Consider the following 25,364-nt stretch of genomic DNA (forward strand, 5'->3'; position numbering starts at 1 on the left):
GAATGAGGAGTAGCTATACATGTTCCAATAAATATTACATGTATAGCATTCATTATTATTTTCTTTTGAAACTAAATTCATGTTATTTAAATTACTTGAAACACACTTAAGTGGGTGTGACAAACAAACGTCTCGGGCATTTAGATATCTTACCTTTCTCTGAAAAGAATTTTTCCAGGGACTGTACCATCTCATTTAACGTTTCTAACCTCTCTTTATCCAATACTTCTGGATAGGTAAGGATCTCATAATCAAATTTTCCAAGGAAGAGATTTTTCACAAAAGGTTCCCTGATTTGTTTCTTCCGTTCAGTAGCACTTACTTCCGATTCGGTTGTTTGAACCTTTTCAACAGAACTAAAATTATTGTTCTGTATTTTAAATACTGATGCACACGAGTTTTGTATCTTCAGGGAGTTTCGTGAAAAAGCAAAACTTAACACTAATCGATTCATTTTGTGTCCTCGTTAACTACACTCGTATGATGCAGCACAACCAAAATATCACAGTCTACAGATTACACAGTACAGAACTCCCTTCACCGTTCGTGGCAAGCGGATGTTTTGATGACTAGGAAACTTCCTTCACAGCAGAAACCAGAACACATAGTTGGCAGATACAGACTTCTCGTTTTGTAAAACCCATGACGCAAAGTGATTAATGAGCCCCATAAAGCCCGTCTCAAACGGATCTGAACAAGGCCTCAATCCAGGTTAAAATTTGACAGTGTTGCTTGACTCAAACTTCCATGCAATTTCTTTTATCCTGAAGTGATGTAGGGGTCTCAGACGGTCCTTAAAACTAGGTAGGTTTTCGAGCAGAGCCTCGCGTGGTCGCTGTATTAAACAGACGAAAAACACTTGAAGAATGTGTTATGCACAGGACAATCAACTGTCGTAATTATTTTTCTATGTAAATATTGTACTTTCTATGTAATTTCTATGTAAATATTGTTTGTCTATTTCACAATATGAGTCCATCCGAAGAGGATGAAATAGCCGTAGCAGCGATATCTGCTCTGTTGTCGACACAAAATATCCCCCCCCCCAAAAAAAAAAAAAAAACGAGAAACAGAGAAAAAGAGGAGCAGCTGAACCAGGGAGTGAATTCTTCGCCGCAATAATCCACAGGAAAGGAAAGCACCATATTTTCATTGGTGAATAATGAATTACTTGCAAAAGATCCTCGTTCCTACCAAAAAAAAAAAAAATCTACAGAATGGGCTATTCAGAATTCCACACGCTATTCAAATTAGTAACGCCGAAAACTCGGTAGCGAGATACGAACATGAGGGAATCTGTGTCAGCTGCAAAAAGGGCTGTAGATCTTTGTATCCACCATATTGTAGAACTGAAAATCAAATGACTTGTCCAAATATGTGAATGAGGGCAGTTATCAGGCGCGGAAAGCTAAAATAAAGAAGAAAGAGCAATTTTCTAGTATAGGTACTGAGTGTATCCTCTCAGCTCAGTACCCACAAAAAATGCCCACATAGCACATAAAGTAAACATACCGCGCCGAAAGCTCCTCTCATGCACTGCACCCGGTCTTTTGGTATAGTGCCAGCATTGTAGAACTGTTCCGTAAAATTATACGAAGGCCACACAATACTGATGACAATTAACTCTCATTGTTTCTGTTTCTGGTGCTAGTTTACTTTTTGCGCACCACATCTGAATTTCATAAGTGTAGGATTACTAGTGTAAAATTATTACAAGTGCTTTACGACGTATAAAATAAGTGAGTTCATATGAAAGATGCCTGTATAGAAACTATTTTCCACTGGTGAAGAAATTCTGCACAAGTGTACAGAAGTTGTATTTTGTTTACAAGTGGAACGCTACTAGTATGAAACCATGACAAATGCTATTGAAACTTGTATGATTGCTAAAACCCATTCCTTTTTGACTACCCTCGCTTATACGGAACCTACCTTCAATGACGCACCCCCTCGCTAACACTCGGGCCTCCAGCTTCGGTTAGATAGCATTCATGCTTTTTAGTGGGGACCTAGCGCAGGTTGTTTTGTGTTTTTTGGGCTGTAGTTTTTATGCATGCATCCGGACGCTGTATTTATACGCAAATAATAAAGGAATTATAATTTTTCCACTATTGCTTATGATACCCCTTGAATTTTAACTATGCCATGGGAACATCTTCATGTCGCTCAGCACAAATCATTTAGAAAATAATAAGAAGGAAATTAGTGAAGGAATTCTAATTTTTCAACAATTTTTTCGAGTTGTGCGCCAAAAGTAAACCTGCACGCTTTTTAAAAAATATGTTACATTTTTTGGTATACAAATTGCACAATATACTTAAATCACCTATTTTTATTCTTTTAAAAGATATAATTACATTTGTTCACACTTGTAATTTTCGGGCGGACACTACCTACTTCACTGCATATTTTCTTTAAGTTCTTTATTGTTGCAGTTTCTTAAAATAATATAAATCGTACTTCACGCTATACAAAAGATCATATTTTTCATGTGACTATTAATAACATTCTCTTGTCCAGGCAGCATTGTTTTGAAATTACAGCGAGAAATAAAGTTAAATGTGGTCAGGCTCTACTCATTTCTTATTGGTAGTTGTATGGAAGTCTAGAAAAAAATAGGAACTTCCATATCTACTTCTTCCAAGTCAGGATCCAAATAAAGACAGCAGAAAATTTCAACCTGAACTAATGGCAAGTTACTTCTCACACGATCGTTAAGTAAGGTCGTGAATTTTAGATCGTGAATCGCAGCCTTACTTCAGTCCAGTCTGAGACAGACTTAATAAATATTGCACAGACTGAGATACAGATAAAATACACCAAAAGGACAACAAAGTCAATACTTTGCTTGGTTGGCTGTAAAATACACTTTTACAATTCAAATGGACTCGTACAGTAAGGGACACTTCTGCATGGTACAGCCATATGGAGATTTACGGTAAAACTGTCTACCAGTTGAGTCCGAAGCATTTGTCGGTAAATATTGCAACCGAATTAGCTATAAAGGAAGGCGGGTGGCATAATCGCAAGGCAATGGAAATTCCCGTACACCTAGACGAAATTCCCACTACCGTCTACAGCATCATTTCTCCAAAATGAGATGAATCTCAGACGTGTAGTTCTTATGGCAAACATATTACTTGATATATGTCCTATTCGTGAAGATAAAGTGAAACAAAATAAAGTTGAATCCTGTTGCTGTTGGAATGAACACTGTTTCAATAATTTGATCCGAAATGGCTTTGCAGAGCCTGAAGAAATATTCTGTCACTTCAGGAGGGTAGGATCATTGGTATAGCGCTTTTATGATTTGAAGTTTTGCTCCCAAGCAATCTTATGTTATAGCTGACGTCATTAAAGAACGAGAAACTCAAATATGATGAAAGAGAGATACAGTCACGTGCGCAAATTTAGAATTTGAGACAAAATTATAGGACAGCATCCATATTTTGTCGAAAATTTTGATTTTGTAAGTAGACATGTAAAAGCTCACCGAACCTGAGAGCATCCCACTACCAATTGTTGAATTCAAGTGGAGAACTCTGTTGAGAGCATCAGATGATTACGGAGGGGGAGAAATATATTAAGATATAGGAAACAAAGAATGAAAAAAAATTCAATTGCTCTGGTTGGGATTCGATCCATAAACCTCAAGATTACTAAAACTACGACTCTAATCATTCAACCACGCTACCACACAGTGCGATAGGCAGTCAAACTTCAGAAACAGAAAGTTTGTTACTTACAAAACGTTTATTTGTAAAGGGGAAAGCTAGGGAAATTCTCCATGTCTAGTTATCCTTTCCCTGGCACTAACTTAATTAATGTTGTCCCAGACTGGGAAGAATATTTTTCACCCCTCTAGAAACTTTCCTAACAATTTTCATACATTTTTGCAACACAGAACATTTATCCATTGCTGTTCTGCATAACTATACTTACACAAAACAATTACTTCCAAATCTATTAATTCCAGTGCCAAGTAAACAGAAATACTGAATATGAAATTCTATATCTCGGGAATAGTCTTGTAGAAAATATCCAAATTCAATTTTTCTATTTGGAACTGGGATGGAGCATACCGCGGGGTTTAGGGAGCAGGTTACGCCCATGAGATTTGTTTTGCGGAGAAGGGGACACAAATTTACATTCAAAATGGCAAAATCGTACGTTTAATTATACCATAGTTTTATTTTAAGAACGGCAAATGCGAAGAACGAATGTATTCTCTTTGGCTTGAAATAATAAAATTATGGCTGAAGGTGGAAGTGAACAGAGACTGATGTTTAGGAACAATGGATACTACCAAGCAGTGGTATAGCCAGGAGGTCTGGAACCTCCGATATTTGTATAAGTTGTTAAAGTAAGGCCTCAGTGTAGAAACATACCGAAGATACCTCGGGATCAAGGTCGAGGTTTAAGTCGCGGTCGCACCCTCGATACAAACACATGGATTCAAGTGGGTATGCGCATGCAGAAGTTGTACGCTACATCGCGACCTTGAGGTCGACCGCAAGGGTGAATTAGTGGTCGCGGTGATAAACAACCGAGTTTGTTTTTACATCGATGTTCAGCGGAAGCATCGCTGTGGCTCGTGTTCTCTTTGGTTCTCCCTGAAGCACTGCATGGAATACAGTCTTCATTTGTTTAGAATTTTGTCTGCAGAGTATTCTGTATGTATATACTCGAGAGGTTTTGGTGCACTATTAAATTTGATTATGAAAGATACTAATATAAGTATTAAGGTATGTTCCAGAAATATGGGATAAGAAATACAAATAACATCCTAATAGACACGTTTTAAATAGAGAATGGAAGAAAATAGTAACTGAAATGTGATTGTCGGATAAGTTATTCATATTTATTTGAGAATTACACTGTAGCTTATTATTTTAGAAGGCAGCGGCTGTTACAGGGAGGGGGATTTCGGGATGAAGTAAGTAAATTGTGGAATTTCTGAAGAAAAAAGAAGCTACTGTTAATAATATCTACGCTTAAAAACTCTACTCCTCCCCCCAATTCCGAGATTAATAAAAGAGGGTTTCTTCTAAATTCGTTACTGATATAAGGTAAAGAAATATCTGTAAAGACAGGCACATATCTATAGGGAGGAAATGTCGGATAACAGAATTGTAGTGACGAAACTTCATTTGTTGAAGTTAATACCGCCTCTAAATGGAAACCTGAAGATATGCCTTATTTATTTATTTATTTATTTATTTATTTATTTATGTTACTGGGAAATAATTTCTCACCTGAGTGTCGAATGAGGATATTTCTTTTGATTTGTTCATAGAGATGGACAAGAGATGAGACGCAAATATTTTTCCGAAAGAAGAGATGAGTCTTTAGCATTTCTCATGTCTCGTCTCGCGTCCATCCCTCTTTATACACTGCTTGGTCCTTTCAATTTCGAAATGTTGTTTTGCAGTGATTTTTGTGAATTAGTTTCAGACGCGTTACAGTAATGTTTTTCCTCAAACTGAGGACTTACAGCGAGGGTGCTATCTCATCGCTATGTGCGCCCTTCATCCATCTAGACCTAGACATCGAGGTAGCGACTACTACTTAAACCTCGATCGCGAGGTCTGTTAGGTATGTCTTTACCCTAAGATTGCGGTTTTATTTTAAAATTTTCAGGGGTGGTCCTCGGATTCCCTCCAAATGAACCTTTAGTCAGCGACCCCCGAAATCTAACCCTGGTTACGCCCTTGCTACCAAATGATGTACTCTTCTATGTACGTAATATGCAAATCAGTTTGGAATTCACTATAGGAGGAGAAAATGTCGCTAACAATTTAGGTACTCTTCTTCTGGAGGGGAGGGGGAAATGATAAATGTGGAAGAAATTTCGCCCAAGCGCTTGGACGGATGGTCATCCCTGGCCCAGGAGGGGACTGCAATTCTTAAGTTGCCAAGAACTAGCCAAAAGTCTAAGTTTTTGCCCCCTCTAAAAATCAGTAAATAAAACATTGGTTACTACTGTGTTAGTTAAGTTTTATTTGGAAGAACCGTCTGCTAAAAACAACTGCCAAATAATCAAACATAAAGCACAGCTAATATTCAAAATTATCCGAAACATATGATATTTGTGAAACATAAGAGAGAGAGAAAAAAAGAGAGAGAGAATTAGGCCTGCACATAATAGTGTCCCTCGGTAACTAAGAAAAAAATGTTTGGTAACTCGTACGATACACCACAGATACCCCTGCAGAAATTTCGTACAAATTTAGCATACGTATATATTACCAACGGAAGAATTTATTGTAGGAGTAAGACACTAAATCATCGCTGGGAGAAATTTCGCCCAAGCTCTTGGAGGGATGGTCATCCCTGGAATACGAGAGAAGCTGCAATTCTTAAGTTGCCAAGAGGTAGCCAAGAGTCTAAGTTGTTCCCTCCACTAAAAAATCAGTAATCGAAACATTGGTTACTATTGTGTTAGTTAAGTTTTCCAGGCGAATGTTTCGGGGTGTGTTGACCTCAAACTTTGTAAAAATATTTATAAGAATTGAGGTATGGTTTTGTTGCACTTAATATCCTGAGAATAGTTCTGAGACAAATAGATCCACAAATTCCGAGGTGGGACGTTTACAACAAAATCCTGAAAGTGCCAAATTGGTATTGAATTAATAGTATAATCAATAATAAGAATGTGTGAAGCAAGAACACTTGAATAACTTAAACCTGCCTACGGAATTAGCATAAATAAAGAGGAAAATGTGGGACCATGTCCTCCCACAGCGGGGCCAAGGGGTCGAAGTTGCCCCCGCTCTGGATTTGCAAAACAATTTCGGTTCTTTTCAGATAGGTGTCAAATACATTAGATTTACTTACATACTATAGTGTTGAACGTTTTTACTGTAGTTATGCAATGTGCGTAAATAATAGCTGTTTTACATTAAGTATTGCGGGGCCGCTATGACACAATGATAGAGCGATCACCTCTTGTAAATGGGGTCCCTAGTTCGATCCCATTTCGCGCCAAGTGGTTTCTGTAGTAGACAAACACGGTGTGGTGGGTTTTCTTAAGGTTCTCCCTTTTCCTCCTACTCTTTTGATCCCACCATTTCATTGTTTTCATCATCACAGTCTCCCTTAGCCTACTCGGCATAATCGTGGGACGTACATCAGCAAGATTTCATTTTACATTAAGTATTATGTGATTCAAGGTCTGTGTATTCGCAACTTAGGTTACGTCACGTTTCTCAAAAAGCACTTTCAGTGACCATACTTCCTAATTCATGTCTCCATTGAGTTTCATGTGACAGAAATGTGTATTACAGTAAAACCAAGTGAAATTTCACCACTCAATTGCAAAAACGATAAAATAATAGAAAGAAACTCGAACGGGGGACTGCTAAGTGGAAAACAAGGAGTTTTCTAATACGCCATTACGACACTCCGCGTCACGTTTAATTTATATTCGTTATAATTTGATAAAAAATAGCGTACTACTTTCTCAGAAACATCACACGATTTGTTGCCTCTAAATTGCATTTCACGTAGAAACGTATATTTTTTGTCCCGAACATGAACGATGTGAGAAACGTCTGACGATTAGGAAAAAACAGAAAAACCCACACCCAGAATCGAACCCAGCACCTTCGGGACTTGAAACAGCCACTCTAACCACACAACTACGGAACAAATATTTCGTACCGTCCTTATTCAATTATTTCCAGCCACAAAATTATCTACTACACGTAACACACAGCGAGGGATCATTTTGTTTATTTGTCACATTTATAACATGTAATACAATCACCTTGTTAGCAATTTTATGTTAGCTATTTTATCATACTATACACTCATTCTGTTAAAACACTCTGAATTCTGCTGCGAGAGAAAACAAACAGTAGTAAAGAAACAGAATTGTCATCAATCACAATATACTAATCACTATGAAAAAGCTTTATAAGTTCATAATATAGCAAAGAAACTTCTCGCAACTCAACACATGTGTAGTGTAGTGGTTAAGCCACATGACTCCTATTCGGCGGACTCGGGTTCGAATCCACAGTAGTGTAGCTTGAATATTATGCACGAAACATGGATAAGGGCAATAACATATTAATTGTGTTGTTATGCCGTAGATACTAATCATTGTTAGCTATCCATGTTGCAGATAGAGATGTATCTTGAAAACTGTTTAGTTAAAAAAGTCATTTGCTCCTTCTAGGCTAGTCACTGCTCTTTTCTATGAGTTGTATTGTATTGTCAGAGTATTTCTTCTAGTTTATGATGTGAGAACTGTTCATTATTATGGACATGATAGTGACCAAAAATACTCAAATTTTGAATTTGTGAATTTGGATCTTAGAATAGTGTATAGTGTGTTTAACCTCCGTTATTCTTGGAATTTAAGAAATGTTCAAATACTTCACTTGAATTTCTGTTGGTTTAGTTATACGCACATTGATGTACAGAGTTTCGTTCAGTAATTGCTGTTATAATAAGAATATAACTCTGCTTGTAATTTACTTCATGCGCAAATCCTGCGGAGGATGGGTTGTTTGTTAGAAAATTAAATTAACTTCTTCAATCTGATATTTTAGTTGTTTTAAACATGTCCAACCGCCATCGAAAAAAAACACGTTTAAAACAAACTGTATAAAACAACAGCCCTCGTTTAAAACATATTTTAAAAACTTCGATAAGTTTTTTAATATATATTTTGTATATTTTTATATATTGAATATATATTGTTTTTCTTTTATTATAATTTATTTTATATATATATATTTTATATATATATTTTATATATATATATATATATATATATATATATATATATATATATATATATATATAATTTTTATTATAATTTAAACACTTGTTTTAAACATATCAATCCTGTATATATATATATATATATATATATATATATATATATATATATATATATATATATGAGCAGCAAAATCTTTTAAGTGCTTAGGGCTTCTACAGATTCTGATTATAAGATACCATAATTCAATGGAATAATGGATTAGTAGAATTTAGGCCTATAATTAAGATACCTTACTAACGAGGAAACGGTCTTAAGTGTAAACAACCGATTTGGCTGGGGTCCGGATATGTGTTACGGGAGACCAAAGTAGGGGACACGTATTTTGGCGTTTGGGCCCATACGCAGAAATTTCCGAAATACGGGGCCCCAAAGTGGCCCTACATGCTATAACTAGGAAGCGAATGACGTTACTTGTACACAACCGATTTGGCTGGAGTCCGGATATGTGTTACGGAAGACCAAAGTAGGAGACACGTATTTTGGCGTTTGGGCCCATACGCAGAAATTTCCGAAATATGGAGCCCCAAAGTGGCCCTACATGCTATAACTGGGAAACGAATGACGTAACTTGTATACAACCGATTTGGCTGGGGTCCGGATATGTGTTACGGAAGACCAAAGTAGGAGACACGTATTTTGGCGTTTGGGCCCATACGCAGAAATTTCCGAAATACGGGACCCCAAAGTGGCCCTACATGCTATAACTAGGAAGCGAATGACGTTACTTGTATACAAATGATTTGGCTGGGGTCTGAATATGTGTTACGGGAGACCAAAGTAGGATACATGTATTTTGGCGTTTGGGCCGATACGCAGAAATTTCCGAAATACGGGGCCCCAAAATGGCACTACATGCTATAGCTAGAAAGCGAATGACGTAACTTGTATACAACCGATTTGGCTGGGGTCCGGATATGTGTTACGGAAGACCAAAGTAGGAGACACGTATTTTGGCGTTTGGGCCCATACGCAGAAATTTCCGAAATACGGGACCCCAAAGTGGCCCTACATGCTATAACTAGGAAGCGAATGACGTTACTTGTATATAACTGATTTGGCTGGGGTCTGAATATGTGTTACGGGAGACCAAAGTAGGAGACACGTATTTTGGCGTTTGGGCCCATACGCAGAAATTTCCGAAAAATGGGGCCGCAAAGTGCCCTACATGTCATAACTAGGAAGCGAATGGCGTTACTGGTGCAGAATGTTGGCATGGGTTGGAATATGTTATAATATATCCAAAGGTATGAGACTTGTGTTTGTTGTTAGATCCCACAAAAAGGAATGTCGAATGTACGGGGTCCGATATTGGTAGATTTTCAATAAGGCCATGAAGTTGGCGTATGTGGTTCCCATGCAACTCTGAACAGATGTTCAGCTGGAACGAGCCGTCGAGGGAGATCTGCTGACCACAAGGGTGTCAACAGAGCGAAAGAATGTCTCCGTTTTTCGCTTGTATTTCTATGGCTAGGATGTGTGGAAACCGGGCGTTACACTTTTGTGCAAGAGAGTGAACATTAATATTTAATCGATACGGCGTGTGCTGTCAGGAAACCGGGCACAGTGGTGGAAGTAAAGTTTGCCGCCCTGTCAGGTTTTGTCGGAAGATAAACTACATGTCTTCGACTTGGGCTTATAATAGCCATATCCGGATCCCAGTCAAACCGGTTGTGTACAAGTAACGTCATTCGCTTCCTAGTTATAGCATGTAGGGCCACTTTGGGATCCCGTATTTCGGAAATTTCTGCGTATGGGCCCAAACGCCAAAATACGTGTCTCCTACTTTGGTCTCCTGTAACATATATCCGGACCCAAGCCAAATCGGTTGTGTACAAGTAACATCATTCGCTTCCTAGTTATGGCATGTAGGGCCACTTTGGGGTCCCGTATTTCGAAAATTTCTGCGTATGGGCCCAAACGCCAAAATACGTGTCTCCTACTTTGGTCTCCCGTAACACATATCCGGACCCCAGCCAAATCAGTTGTGTACAAGTAACGTCATTCGCTTCCTAGTTATAGCATGTAGGGCCACTTTGGGGCCCCGTATTTCGGAAATTTCTGCGTATGGGCCCAAACGCCAAAATACGTGTATCCTACTTTGGTCTCCCGTAACGCATATCCCGACCCCAGCCAAATCGGTTGTTTACACTTAAGACCGTTTCCTCGTAAGTAAATCATAATGATTACACAAAAATAGTGTTGGTAATTTCTATATTATGTTAAACTGATTGTAGTTTTATCTTTACATAAAGCTGAGTTTTAACAATTGGGACTTTTACTAGGCAACAATTATTTAGCAATCACAACATGTTGTTTCGTGGAATTGACTTGGATTTTTATTTGATATGTTGACTCTTTTATTACAAAGAAAATTAGCCATGATTTTTTTAGTAATTAAATTAAGTTCTCGAACTTGCTTGGGTGAGAAGTAAAATGTTAAATATCTACAAAAATGCTGGTACATCAAGAGGAAAGCAGCATATTTAGTTTGTGCATAGTTTTCAATTGACATCGACAAAGACTAAAGTTGAGTCACAGCAGCCACAAAGCATGACATTTCAGGAGATTGCTCAACATCCATATAGCATTCGGAACATAGTAAGTACTATACATAAATTTTAATGTTATTATTACAAAGAATAGCATTGATTATTCCGAAAACTTTCTTGCAAGTTACATATTGCAACACTAAGGGCACATATTAACAGTGGTGCTATTCTAATTTTAACAACCTGTTCTGTATCTCTCTCTCTCTCTCTCTCTCGCTATATATATATATATATATATATATATATATATATATATATATATATATATATATATATATGTCGGGTGTCCCAGGAGAAAGGAGCAATTTTGGGAAATGGTAGTATGGGTGATTCAAAGCAAAACGGTTCATATGAACATTGGTCCTAATCTCAACGGTTTCAGAGCTACAGGTTGTGGACTATTTTTGATATTTATTGCGTATTGCTCACACTATATTTATTCTATAGAGCTGAAATATAGTGGATTTGAAAGACAATGGAATTCTCTTTCCAATGGTATGTAACATGTCGCAGTGGTGTCTTTGAAAGGGAGGTTATTGAGAGAAAGTTACCATTATGTAAGGAATTGGATGGTAACAATGATTTCCACATTTCTCTGAATAACTTGCCTTTCAAAGACATTACTGTCACATGTTGCATACCATTGAAAAGGCAATTCCATCACCTTTGAAATTAATTTAATTATGTCCCATCTCTGTAGAATAAATACAGGGTGAGCAATAAGCAACAAGAAATCATAAATGGCTTACAATCTATAGCCCTCAAACCGTTGAGAATAGGACCCATGTTCACACGAACATTTTTGCTTATAATCACCGATACTATCATTTCCCAAAATATTGTCCCTTCCACCTGGGACACCCTATGGTGCCCCACCAGAAAAGGGCCATATTTTGAGGAATGATGTAGTATGAGTCATATGACAAGCAATCGCTCGAGATATCGACGAAAAGACCAGTCCATTTCGTACACAATGTTTCAAAGGCACATATTTCCGGAATTAATGAAGGTATAGGAGTCATCCAAAAACAGGTAGCACACCTAATAGTCATTATATACGTATCACATTCATTATATTTACAGATCCTAGTATTCCGGAAAAAAAAAACTCCGGGAATTAATATTGAAATTTCTGTCTGCCTATTGAATAGAAACAATTCAAATTTGCTTGCGGGACCGCGGTGGTTCAGTGGCAGAGCATTCACCTCTGGTGCGTGCGGTCCCTGGTTTGATCCCAGCTTGCTCCAAGTGAACTTTGTGGTGACAGACACCTTATGGGAGGAACCGTTTTCTCGAGGTTTCCCCGGTTTCTCCCACTTTCTTTATTCAACCATTTTCATTTATTTTTCATCATCACCGTCTCCTTTAGCCTAGCCGGCATAAATGTGGGACGTAAAACTCAAACACTTCATTTCATTTCATTTCAAAATATTTTGCTTTCCCAACAATGAAAGAGAGCGGGAAAATAAAGAGTTTTTTTTCGCAATCTTTTTTGGCTTCTTTCTTTTACTCTTGGCTAGGTCGTACGTCTCTGTGCGTGTGTTTATGTCTGGGTATAACAAACGGTTCTGTGAACTCAAAATATTTTAACAACCGGTTCTACCGAACTTGTGCGAACTGGCTGAATAGCATTTCTGTATATTTATGGAATAATACTTCATGGACGGAATTAGTTTATTTTTAGTAAAAACTGCGTTTTATTCATCAAATCTACAAGATGGAAATCAAACCACATTTACTTCCGTTGGAAATCAAAGCTGCGTTTTCCGTGTCAAATATGAGAATAGGCTTTAGTTATGTATATTTTGTTTATTATATTAAATTTGTTATAAGTCGCTTTGATTTTGAATAAGTGTAATACAAAATGTATGTCGAATGACTCGACGAGTCTTGGGAACACAAATGTCATATGCCCAACTTTTGTCAATATTGACTTTGTCAGCTATTTCGATAACTTGATACCTGCTAAGTCACGTGCAAAAATATCGTATATCCACTGTAAATATCTCCTTGGTAATACACAATGTACTGTTGTCGCAAAGCTCAAAATCTCTCCTTTGCTAGGGCACACTTATCATAAGTCCGGACATATGATAGGTGTGCACAACCATTATGATAGTATTGACTTAGAAAGATGGCGTTGTCAGAAAATAGTTGTGTGACTGCAACGTTAATAGAACTGATAACAGGTTGCATCAGAGAAAGTTAACAATGGGGAAGTCGCCCATTTCTACAGTAATGTTTCTGAAGGCTGGGAAACCACAGATCCTAAATTCAGCTGTTCATTGCGCTGTTTGCCATGTGGTGGGCAAATATTCATTTGGTCGAGTTCGAAAGATCATCTGATGAGCAATTGTATCCCCCTCCAGGTCGCCGAAGTATACACTTTTAGGTTTATTAATACAATTGTTCACCACATGGTCTCTCAAACTCGACCAAATGAATGTTTGCCCACCACATAGCAAACGGCGCAGTGGACTACTGAATTTAGGATCTGTGATTTTCCAGCCTTCAGAAACACTACTGTAGGAATAGTGAATTCCCCAATGCATCATTGAAGTCGTAAAACAAATGAATAACGTCACAGAAGTAATGAAACAAATGAATAGTAGCAGTATGTCTATATTAATACCTGGAATCATCATTCAATGTTAAAATATTTTATTAATATTGGTTTAACTTCGGAATTAAGACATAATTCGATTACATTCCTGCTACAGTTGAGAAAGCTCGTAAACATAAAAAAATCTACACTCCAAGAGAATGGGAAATCTTGATTCGACATGCTAGAACCCACCCACGAAAGTACACTGTTCAGTAGCTTGATCACGCTGTATTCAAAGACTACGAAAGCCTTGCTACTGAAATCATGAAGAATTGTTTAAAAAATTCAGACGTGGAAACTGTGAAGTGGATACTATTAAAATGAATGATATTTGAGAAGATCAAACCTTACATCATTCAGTACAAGTATCGCATAAAGTCAGACGTGGATTTCAAAGCACTCAGTACTCTACTCCGGGGAAGCCCCAAAAATATCATAAACCTCAGTGCGATGCAGCGCTATAAGGAACGTAGGGGAAGTGGGGCATAATGACTCCCCGGAGCAAGATGGTTACCCCGGTATATAGCGGTATTTCTCTGGTGACAGAGAATTGGTACTACTGCACAAGCCGTAGTTAGTGTGGCACGAAGTGTTTAGAAAGGGAGACGTCGCTACCTTCAATAGCGAGTGAAATAAGGGGGAGAAAACCATTTTCATGGTACATCGATATAAGGTATATAGTGAATATTCTACCTGATGCTGAAAAGAATAATTACTTGAATAAAACATAGTACACACATAGATACTAAGAAATGTTTGGCCATCAAACAATCATGCATGATTTCGTTGTGGAAGATGATGGATAGCAGATAAAGGGTTTTTGAAAGTTATATCGGGATTGGGGCAAAATGGCCCCTTAAAATTGTACAGGGGACCAAAAAATCCCGTGTCGAATTGAGCAGGGTAATATATTGCCCTGTGAATGGTACGAAGTCAGTGCTTCCTGTGACCGAGCGTCTGTCCTTGTTTTGTCATCTGTGGGCATGTTAGAGACCTAGTCCCCAAATTTTTTGATAGCCCATCTACCCTAACAGCACAAGATGTGTGAGGCATGTGCCATTTAGGTGTCCCAGCTACCTTTTAGGTACCCGACACTTGGGACATATGGTATTCATGTGCTAAGTATGTACTTCAGCTACATACACTTTTAGGCACTTGTTATATCTAATTGATATTTGCAACTATGTACCACAAATATAGCATTTATATACCTGGCTCAGTTTCGCACTCTAACAGTCATTTGTTTTTATGTCGTTACTTGGGATATATATATCTGTCATGTTCTAGGTACGTCCTTTAGGTACATATTGTTTCAGATACCCTAACAGCACAAGAAGTGCTAAGCATTCGCCATTTAGGTGTTCTAAATTCATCTCTCACATTTGATGCATTTATTGCTTCTTTTTCTAAGCGATTGTGTACTAGAAGCAATAAACGCATCATGGAACTAAATTACCATACCTTCCTTATTTTTGAAATTATTGGGCTCATCCAGGTGTTAAATGAAAGCTTAATATTTGCTCTTTCAGCAGATCTTAAGTAACCTTGCAGAAGATTTCATTGTCAAGCATTAATGGGCATAAAAACAGATTTTAGGGTTTTTACAAATTGTGCCATTGCTCAAAAGTTACAACTATGAAACTTTTGAAACTTTTTTGTGCATTCATCTTAACACGTACGGCACATGTTCCAAGGATGGGGCCACTTTACCCAGGGGGTTGGGGTAAAACGGTCATTTACAATAGGTTCATTTATATGCACATACAACTTGTTTGGTAAAACTTTCACACCTTCCACCTGTTTACATATAGAAAAGAAAGAATAAATCATATTGTACTGCAAAATCACCGACTTTGCATTCATAGCAACGTTGCTACTTCAATTTCAATCTTAGGGTATCCATTATGTCCCCACCTCCCCTATACCCATTGCTGCTGTCAAAAAAGGGATTTGTTGTATCTTCTGAAAAGAATTCCAAACGACTTTCAAGTGTGTTTTATGAATCACTGCCCTCCAGTTCTAGAGCGTCTGTTAAAAACTATTGATGATAGTGAAGAAGACGATGAATGAATTGCGTACTTTATCTGTGCTAGTGTTGATTAAACAAGTATCCTGCACAACACAGTTCTTTTTATCATAATAATACACAATGTTTCTTTAAAAAGTAATGCGTGTTATTATTACTAAATCCCTATGAATTGATCATTATGTCCCATGTTCAGTACTAATGCTAACGAGCACACATATCATATGTAGACTGAATATAAAATCCATGTTAAGTGCAAAAACGAAAATATTGTATAAACAGCCCAGATGTTACTTCAGAATTGATGGGACATATAGGTACGCGCGTTCTTCTGGGGATTATTTGAACTACTTCAACAGTGAATACTAAATAGCCAGTTTGTCACTGAGTAGTGTTAAATACATAGGCTACATTTTTACATTACACCGAATTCATCTATTTTTGGCACTTAGCAATGATACATATGTCCAAACAGTACCTGTAACTGACGTTACACAAAACATGTCCAATTTCAGTATCATACATCAAAAAGCCAATAACATGTTTAATCAAATCCCCAATGTTCAACTGTTTCAGTCACGATCCTGATTTTTGCCAATATTTTGAAACTTTGAAACAGTCTCTTGAAAAATTCAGAAAACTGGACGTGTCATTTGTGTTTTCAAGAACTCGATGCGATAAGGTGTATGTAGAAATATAAATTCGAATTATTACGCGTTTCTAAGCCAAAATCATCTTTACACCTTCTCACATTATTCCACACGACTTAGCCCTTTCAGTCACTATATCCATTCCATTGGATATGTAGTTTATCGTATCCTTTTCATTCTTATAACAAAATATTTCAGTTGGAATCATCTGCTATCCTAGATGGACATTAGATTGTGCCGACAGTAGGATAACTTGTCCTTCATCCCGTTTATTACCCTCAAATGTGGTACACTTCTGTTCACGAAAACCTAGACTGCCTTCCAGAGATTAAGTTCAAAAAGTGACCCTAGATTCTTACGAATTTCTTTTAGTTCCGGATTATATTCCCTGCTTTTTCTTTGCCACAGTCAGGGGTGAAAATTGAACAATAAAACTGCAGTATGTATATGAAAACGAATGTTTTTTTGTTTGTAGATTTTCAAACCTTCGTAGCAGTGCTAGAGAACACTCAAGACAGGCCGAAGTCCTTCGTTACTGAACGGGTCCAGCAATACATTTCTATTATTATTATTATTATTATTATTATTATTATTATTATTATTATTATTATTATTATTATTATTATTATTATTATTATTATTATTATTATTAATAATAATAATCATCATCATCATCATCATCATCACAATACTACTACTGCTAACAATAATAACAATGATAATAATCCTACTAATCATCATAGAAAGCCATTTTTGCCTTGTGGTTTTAGCGTGTCCTTTTTCTCCACCGGTAAACGCGTTCGTTTGTAAGTTACGATCGCGTATCGTGTTCTATCTGACATCGATTCGCATCAATGACGTACCAGAGATCACAATCACCACCAACTGTTATCTTAAGTTTACAACATTTGTCGTCGTGCGAAAACTAGGTCCAGTGTATCAGATTCATATCCCATCCAAGGCATGTGTGACCAGAGTACATAACTTTCAGGTGTTCCGGAGAACGATCATTATACTTCCTGTTCGACGACGTTGAGAATCGTCGGGGTAAGCATGTTTCCATCTTTCAACATGTCATTCCACTTGTGCTTGTTTCAATGCGATATTCATCGAGGAGTTGGATAGCTTCCCTTGTGAGAGAAGCAAATCGACTTTTCATTTGAGAAAGAACAACGTCCAAATTTGCGTTAAACACATTTATCTTAAAAGACGGTTCAGGATCTGGCCGTTGAACTTCACTTAATTCGTCGAGATTTTTTTTGTACGAATTATTCGCTTCCATGATAACTCAGATTTTAGTCCCCAAAACTTGCAGAATTCCTCTGCTTCAGTCTTCACCTTACAGAAATTTGCTCTGTATGATTGCCCAAAAGTTGAGATGCTCTCGCTAGACTTTCCTGTGTAGACTGCAATATTTTTAATATCAAGTTTATCGTTTCTAGAATAGCTGACTGTATCACAATGAGCAAAATAAATTCATAGAATTCGATGTATTTCCTTAAGGTGTTGGCTTCTCTTCTTTCATCTAAGTATTTCGATTCTAAAGCTATACGAGACAAACATTTCATAATGTCACAATATCTACGGCGAACAACTTTTAGAGGTGAGGTGAGGTGATTTTAGTTTAGCGTCCCGTTCAGCAGCGAGGCTATATGAGACGTGGACCTACTGATTAACGTGGAATCCGAACCACATGAGCTCCCGCGAACAACTTTTAGAGTACCATGTCTTGATGACCATCTTGTCTACTTTTCAATGTAGATTTTCCTGATGCGTTTGAGATACAATAATTTTTTTTATTGCAAAAGTTCCCATCTTTGCATGCTGTTACTAAAGAAAACATAATATTTCAATATTTTCCTAAACTGTGATTACTTTCGGAATTTTTAGAGCATTCTTTACTACTAAATTGAGACTATATGCTACACAGTGGACATAAGATGCAATCTTCTCCAATTTCTGAATTCGCGCTTGAACATCAGAGTACGCACCGCTCCGTTACAGATGTCCCGTCATATCCTTGATCTCGACACTTATGGACAGAAATATGTCTATTCTGAACAAAAATTAAGATTACATTAGCATATCCTTCTGCATGGGCGTCGGAAATGTTCAGAAAGCCAAAAAAGCTTTCATTTATACTTAATTTTGCTGGTTTCGACAGTATCGAAATATAAAACTAAGCTGATCTTGTTTCGATATATCTTAAATAGTATCTAGTATCAGAGAGAAAAAAGGCAATTCTGATTTTTTTTTTTTAAATCAGATTCAACTTCGGAAGCCAACATACAGATTACTTTGTTTTGAATTCGAGCACTTAAGTATGTTGTGGTTTTCTTCCCACGATTTGTACGAAGCACATTGAATAGAATTGGTTCGTATTTTACTAGTAAATCGACAATAGGCAGAAAATTCCTGCTATTTATCTCACTATGTTTTTAGGCATGCCCTCTGAAGGCAAGATCACATGATCCTGAAGTAAGCATTACATCAATTATCCGCTCTTTCCAAAAGTTAATTTCTTGACGGTATTCAGGATCACTCATGACATCAATAGTGTTGTCACTTTTTCACAACGAAAATGTTACACAAGGAGTGATATCAATAAAAATAAGTAACTACTCCTGATTAGTCCTGCTCGAGAATCAGAGTAACTACAGCTGGAGTAATCTCCTCCCTCAATTTCGTATCAATAAAACCAGCCACTACTCAGGTCTAGACTGCTCCAGATTTATGAACGTTCACTCGCGTTTCTTCTGCGCGTAGCAGTGAGCCGTATCAATAAAATAAAGTGATTACTCATTTCTCCCATCCTTCGCTCGGTCATTTCGTTGTTTTTAATCTATGGTGTAGTATCCTAAACGCCATGAAACGGGCAAGTAGCAACGACAGCTTCAATCAAAGTGCACTTGTGGATATTGTAAAAGACTTTCCAGTGGTACTTTCAAAGTCACAGCTACCAGAAAGTAAACGAAGGAAAGCCGAAACTTTGGAGGTAATTACAGTGAAATGCAACGAAGTATCAAATACATCTACGACTGAGACACAAATCCAAAAGTGAATCTTTAATATTCGAGCAAGTGTCCTATGTACCCCTCCAAAGATTTAAGAAGGAATAATCAATTTACTTATGTCTTAAGAAAGAGAATTGGCCTTCACTCTCATCGATATGATCATATAATGAGATAAAGCCTCATAGAAGAGGATAAAATAGGTCAAAAATTTTCCAAATTTCAAGTTTTTAGCAATTATTTTAATCCATGAATGGGAACTTAATGGACCAATCAAACTTGCAGATATACATACCCTGGTCCTATACTTCCATACCAAATTTTTCGTTTGGCCAATTTTCCAAATTTAAGAGGATTGTCCTATGTGCCTCTCCCAATATTTGGAAGTGCGTCAACGTACCTATTGTCAAAATTTAGAGGGGTCATAGTATGGCCCTGGATCATGACCCATGAACCATGGACCATGAAACCTAAGCCAGGCACCCAGAGGCCCAAAAGTGCGCCCAAGTAACGGAATTACTGTTCTCCCTTAGGAGTGACAGACGGAAGCACCAGATTTATGTGGCTATTGCGTTTGCTATAACAGTAGAAGTGGAAATACATATTACCAACTGTTCACTGTTACTTGCGCCTCCCCTACGTACTAACCATGTTCTAAAATTAATTTCAAACGGTCAGCCGTTTTCCTGTGATACGAATACAAGCAGCAGACACCGTCGATTTCAATATGACAAATATATATATATATATATATATATATATATATATATATACGCTACCCTCGAAAAGTTTCCGTACAAACTAGGTTTATGTATACTTTACGTGTACTCGAGAAAAAGGAAAGACATATCAATTGAATTTATTTTTATTTGGAACCTACAATATATATTTGAGAGGAAAATACATAAATTTTACAGAAATGGACCATTGTTTTGTCAAAAATTTAAATCTTTGATTCATCAAAGTAGCCACCACGTGCTGTGATAACAGCTTTACAGACTTTGGGTATTCGCCGTATTAGTTTCTGTAGAGTTTCGGGCTTGATTGCTTTTCAGCCTTTGCGAAGACACTCAAATAAGTGTTTCTTGCTAGAGGGACGCTTCTTTCGAACTGCCCTATCAAGCTCTTCCCACAGTAACTCAATTGGATTACAATCCGGTGATTGTGGGGGCCACACCATATTCTTGGGATCTCCCTGTTGCTCTTTTGCTGACAAATACCCTCTACAAAGTCGAGATGTGTGTTTTGGGTCATTGTCTTGCTGCATGATGAACCCACGACCATGAGCCTCTTTTCAGATGGCACTGCGTGTCTAACCAAAGTCTGATGGTACTGTTCTTTCTGCATTGCACCCTGTATTTGCACTAAATCCCCCACTTGATTGTTACCAAAGCAACCCCACACCATCACAGAACCACCCCTGTGCTTTGCCGTTGGCAAAATACACGACGGAAGCAGTCTTTCGCCCTAGGAGCGACGCAGGAAAACCCTGCGTCTATGACTGAAGAGCTCAAACTTTGATTTGTCAGTAAATAAGCACTTGTTCCACTGCTCTGGCCCTCAGGTTGCAAATTTCCTTGCCCACAGCCATCTCTTCTTTTTGTTTTGAGGGCTCAAGAGCGGTTTCCTAGTTGCCATTCGACCGTTTAGTCCCGCATTAACTAACCGCGTCCGGACAGTTGCATAGCTGATCGGCTTTTCGCGAGTTTCGTTCACTTCAGCTTGTATTTGGGGCACTGTTTTCAACCTGTCGCGTTTGCTTGTCACTATAATGTACTTGTCTTCCCTTGCAGTAGTAGCTCTAGGCTTTCCAGATCTTTCTCGAGAGCGATTTTCCCCTGTTTCAGCAAATCGTTTTAAGGTATCGTGCACTGTAGTATGGGGTATTTTCACTTTTGCGGCTATTTCCCGTATTGTATAGTCTTCTTCTCGTAAAGTAATTATTTTTGCTCTCGTTTCAATGCCCAATTCCCTTTTCGTACGGGGCATTATGCTGACTAATAGGCAACATTTTACACCTCATTTCAACATACATACATACAACAACTAGCGTGCAATAGACAACTCTCAACAGTGAGATCTGAGAGAGAAGTAGACAGAGCAGCTTGAGAGACACCTATGAGGCATTTATTGTGTGTTCGACCTTCAATTTGTAGTGTAATGGCCGTTTTGTATCGCACGCGTACGTAATGCACCATCACAACGGCGCGATATTTAAGTTTATTTTAATTAAATTCATCCACAACAGGTCAGGACCATTTCTCCCGTCAGATTCTAAAATGTTTCACCTTTCATTTGTGAGCAAATTGTAATGCATTCTTATGTTACATTTTGAAAATTTCTTTATTTCGTGTTTGTCCGGAAACTTTTCGGGGGTAGTGTATATATATATATATATATATATATATATATATAGATAGATAGATAGAGAGAGAGAGAGAGAGAGAGAAAAAATGCTTCGCTTCCCTCTTAAAACCAAAATTTTGGGAAACGTTTTGATTGTAATAATGAGTTTCTATTTCAAATTTCGTTTTCGTACCTTGTCGGGCTCTCGAGATACTCTATTATATTTCTATAATTTGGAACCTATTTTTCTTCTTTACGATATGCCCTTAATTAAAGTAATGTGATAAACACCTAGCTACAGGTAAATTTTAACGAGACTATGTTCCGAAATTCATTTCAAACTGATCAAGTTAATAGTATATATAAGATGTTCCCTTCTCTTCTTACAATAGGATTTTTAAATCGCTTAGAAACGTGCCAGCTTATTTGTAGTGAGTAAATTTCAGATCGATATGCACTTAAAAAACGTCAAGATATGCTCGCAACTATGCATTGAAACTGCAAAAATATGTAATTAAATATGCACTAAAGAGATATATATGCACGAAAATATGCAGTACAGTGGTAAATAGACAATAATCCTATTATATCTTTTGTTGAGCAGGTTTATTGCACTGCTAATGTCGGTAGATTTGGAGTTAGCTTCCCTTGCAGCACAAAGACTATATGAGATGTAGACTTACAGATAAATGTGGAATGCGGGTCAAATGCGGGAGTCAAATGCGGGTCTCTTGAACCAAAGGCACATGCGCTAACCATACAGACATGAGGAAGCCCTATTTCTTATGTAAGTAGGCAAGTCTAAAGTGAGTATATGTAGAAGAAACTAACACAAACGACTGATTTTATTTATGCTAAAACTAAGATTTTGAGTTGCAATAAATTACTACACATTTTTTTCAATATTTTCTGGTAATTCTTCTCTTGTCAAGTAACATACTTTTATACATAGAAAATTTTATCTCTGCGTTTTGTTAACAGGTAATGTTTCAATAATGAAATATCACTTCCTGGAAATTGAGAAATTCTTGGTTCATTGCTCCTTGAAGTACTTGATTTACACCTTACATAAGTTTTAGACTCATATGTTTTTGCAACAATTGACGCTGCCTTTCTCATAAATGCTGTCCAACTGACCCTGGAGATATTATCTATTACTGATCGGAACAGCTCTAACGCGTTGGAAAGTTCCAAGCCACATTCTTTCAGTTATGTTACTAGTTAGCAGTACTTGCAGCTTTACAGGCAAACTCACCTCTCCCAAAATTTTAGGGATAAAAGCGGTTCACAATATTTCCTCTTTACTAAACTCAGTGATTAACAGAGGAAATAAGGGGTGGTAATCGTATCACGGCAGGTTCAGAGTACCACACACGAAACATCAGCAAATGAAATCCTAATTAAAATATTGCTATGTAAAATTCCACTCCTTAAAAAATAATTTACTCCCTGTTATTCCTGTTATTTAATTGCTGCATTTCGTATCCCTTGTCTGTAGAAATCTGTTGGTTTTGAGTTTAGGAAGTCTTCAATTCAAGTTTAGAGAACAGTTTCATCTTCTAAGTTGTGTCCCTGAATGTGATTGAAAATGGAACGGAAAAGATGAAAATCTGATGGACCAAGGTCCGGTGAATAGAGGCATGGGGATAATCTCCCATCCGAGCTTCTGGATAACTGTTTTTGTCATGTTGGCAACATGAGGGCGTGCATAAGAATGTGGCGTTGTCCAAGCCATTTTTCCTCAATTGCGATCGCAAGTCGTCTCAATTGTTGGTAATAAACTTCTGAGGTAATGGTTTCATTCCTAGGAAAGAATTCATGGAACAGTAATAATTTTTTATCCCACCATATTCAGAACATAACCTTCTTACGATGAACATTACATTTTGCACGAGGAGTTGCTTTCTTCTTGGGACTAAGCCATTCCTTCCTCTTACGGATATTCACATATAGACATCATTTTTCATCACCAGTAACAATGTGTGACAGGAACGATTGATGCTGTGCAATGGAAACTCGATGACAATGTTGTGCAATGGAGACAATGAAGAAGCACAAATTGTCAAACGATCATTTTTGTTTCGTTCACTAAGCACGTGAGGTACCCATGAACCCAACTTCTGGATCTTTCCCATGGAATATAAATGTCGAACGATGATTGCATGGTTACATTCCATAATACTAGCCAATTCTTTGGTTGTCTGGTGTGGATTTTCGCGATCAAACTGTTTAAACATTCCTCTTCAAAATAGGATGATCTTCCTTACAGATGTTTCTTGCCTCATTTGCTGCGCTTGAACCTCGGTTAAACTCGTACAGCAAAACATGTCGGAAATGTTATTCTTTCTCGGCCTGACACTCTCGGCGAAGAAATAACAATAGTTTGTAAAAATTTTGCAGACAACTTGTATTCCACAAGACACCACTCCAAAGTAAACAGTGACAATGTAAACACGGTAAACAAAGTGAACAGCAATGCAGTGTTGTCAGTTCAAATCAGAACGCCACGGAATTATGCTTCAGCCCAATATTATTTCAAGCAAATGCATGAAACTAAACAAGTTTCTCAAGAAAAACGTCTTCTTGCTAAATAAATAAAAACATAAAATGTTTACAATTAATATATGAAAACTCACCAAAACTTCTCGATACTGCTCACAAGCTTTCCCAAAGTGGTGAATAAATTGGGAAAGGAAATCGTTGCCTACTTTTTCAGCAACAACATGGTTATTTTCTTGACTTTCAATGCAAAAGATTGAGAAAAAGCTCGATCATCTGCTATATCTTACTACGAATATACACTGACTAGCCTGTGGGGGCCGGTGGTATGTGTTTGCGTAGACTGGCATCCACACAAAAGAGTTTAAGCAACAAGCCAAAATTCTTTTGAATTGATCAGCAAAGTTTCTGCAAACTACCTATCATAACTGGAGCGGCAAAGTTTCAATCTGGGATAGGAACTCAGCTAACAACCAATCTCAAGATCTTAGCTTTACAGGGCAGTGCCAGCCTCGGGCAAGACTAAACTTTTAAGAAAAGCAGGCGTTCTTTTATCGATAAAGACTTGATAGTCAACAACCTATAAGGATTCTCTGTTTGAAACAAAAGAATCTACTTATTGCAGTGTGCCTGCGGTTTATTAGTTCTATTAATAATACAAGTCAACGAGCTTCGGGCGATGTGTTAGAAAAAGTGTTTATAAAAATTTTACAGCTTACGTGACGATTTATCCCAAACAAAACACTCACTAAGAAAAGAGAAACTTCTCTAGACTGGGAGGACACGAGTCAGTCCTAATAGAGGTTCAGGTTTGCAGGTGTGAACTATTTGATCTACCAGTGAGTTACGGGCTAGATTGGTAATGAACCTTGAGTCTATCCGAA

At 37.5% G+C, this 25,364-nt stretch overlaps 2 protein-coding genes across 2 annotated transcripts in view; one reads left to right on the plus strand and one right to left on the minus strand.

Annotated features, from left to right (window-relative positions):
- LOC145688295 (complex I assembly factor ACAD9, mitochondrial-like) overlaps nucleotides 1-612 on the minus strand; it is a 46,994-nt gene extending 46,382 nt beyond the window's left edge. Inside the window, exon 1 of the mRNA XM_081762298.1 lies at nucleotides 154-612. Within this exon, the coding sequence (XP_081618424.1) occupies nucleotides 154-454 (301 nt within the window). The 5' untranslated portion in view covers nucleotides 455-612. The remainder of the gene's footprint in view (nucleotides 1-153) is intronic.
- Nucleotides 613-11,109: 10,497 nt separating this feature from the next.
- The window catches only part of LOC145687729 (thioredoxin-1-like), a 48,696-nt gene continuing 34,441 nt past the window's right edge, over nucleotides 11,110-25,364 (plus strand). Inside the window, exon 1 of the mRNA XM_081761181.1 lies at nucleotides 11,110-11,392. Within this exon, the coding sequence (XP_081617307.1) occupies nucleotides 11,345-11,392 (48 nt within the window). The 5' untranslated portion in view covers nucleotides 11,110-11,344. The remainder of the gene's footprint in view (nucleotides 11,393-25,364) is intronic.

The sequence above is a fragment of the Thermobia domestica genome, chromosome 6 (genome assembly GCF_964235325.1).
Source record: "Thermobia domestica chromosome 6, izTheDome1.hap1.1, whole genome shotgun sequence".
In the NCBI taxonomy this organism is placed as follows: Eukaryota; Metazoa; Arthropoda; class Insecta; order Zygentoma; family Lepismatidae; genus Thermobia; species Thermobia domestica.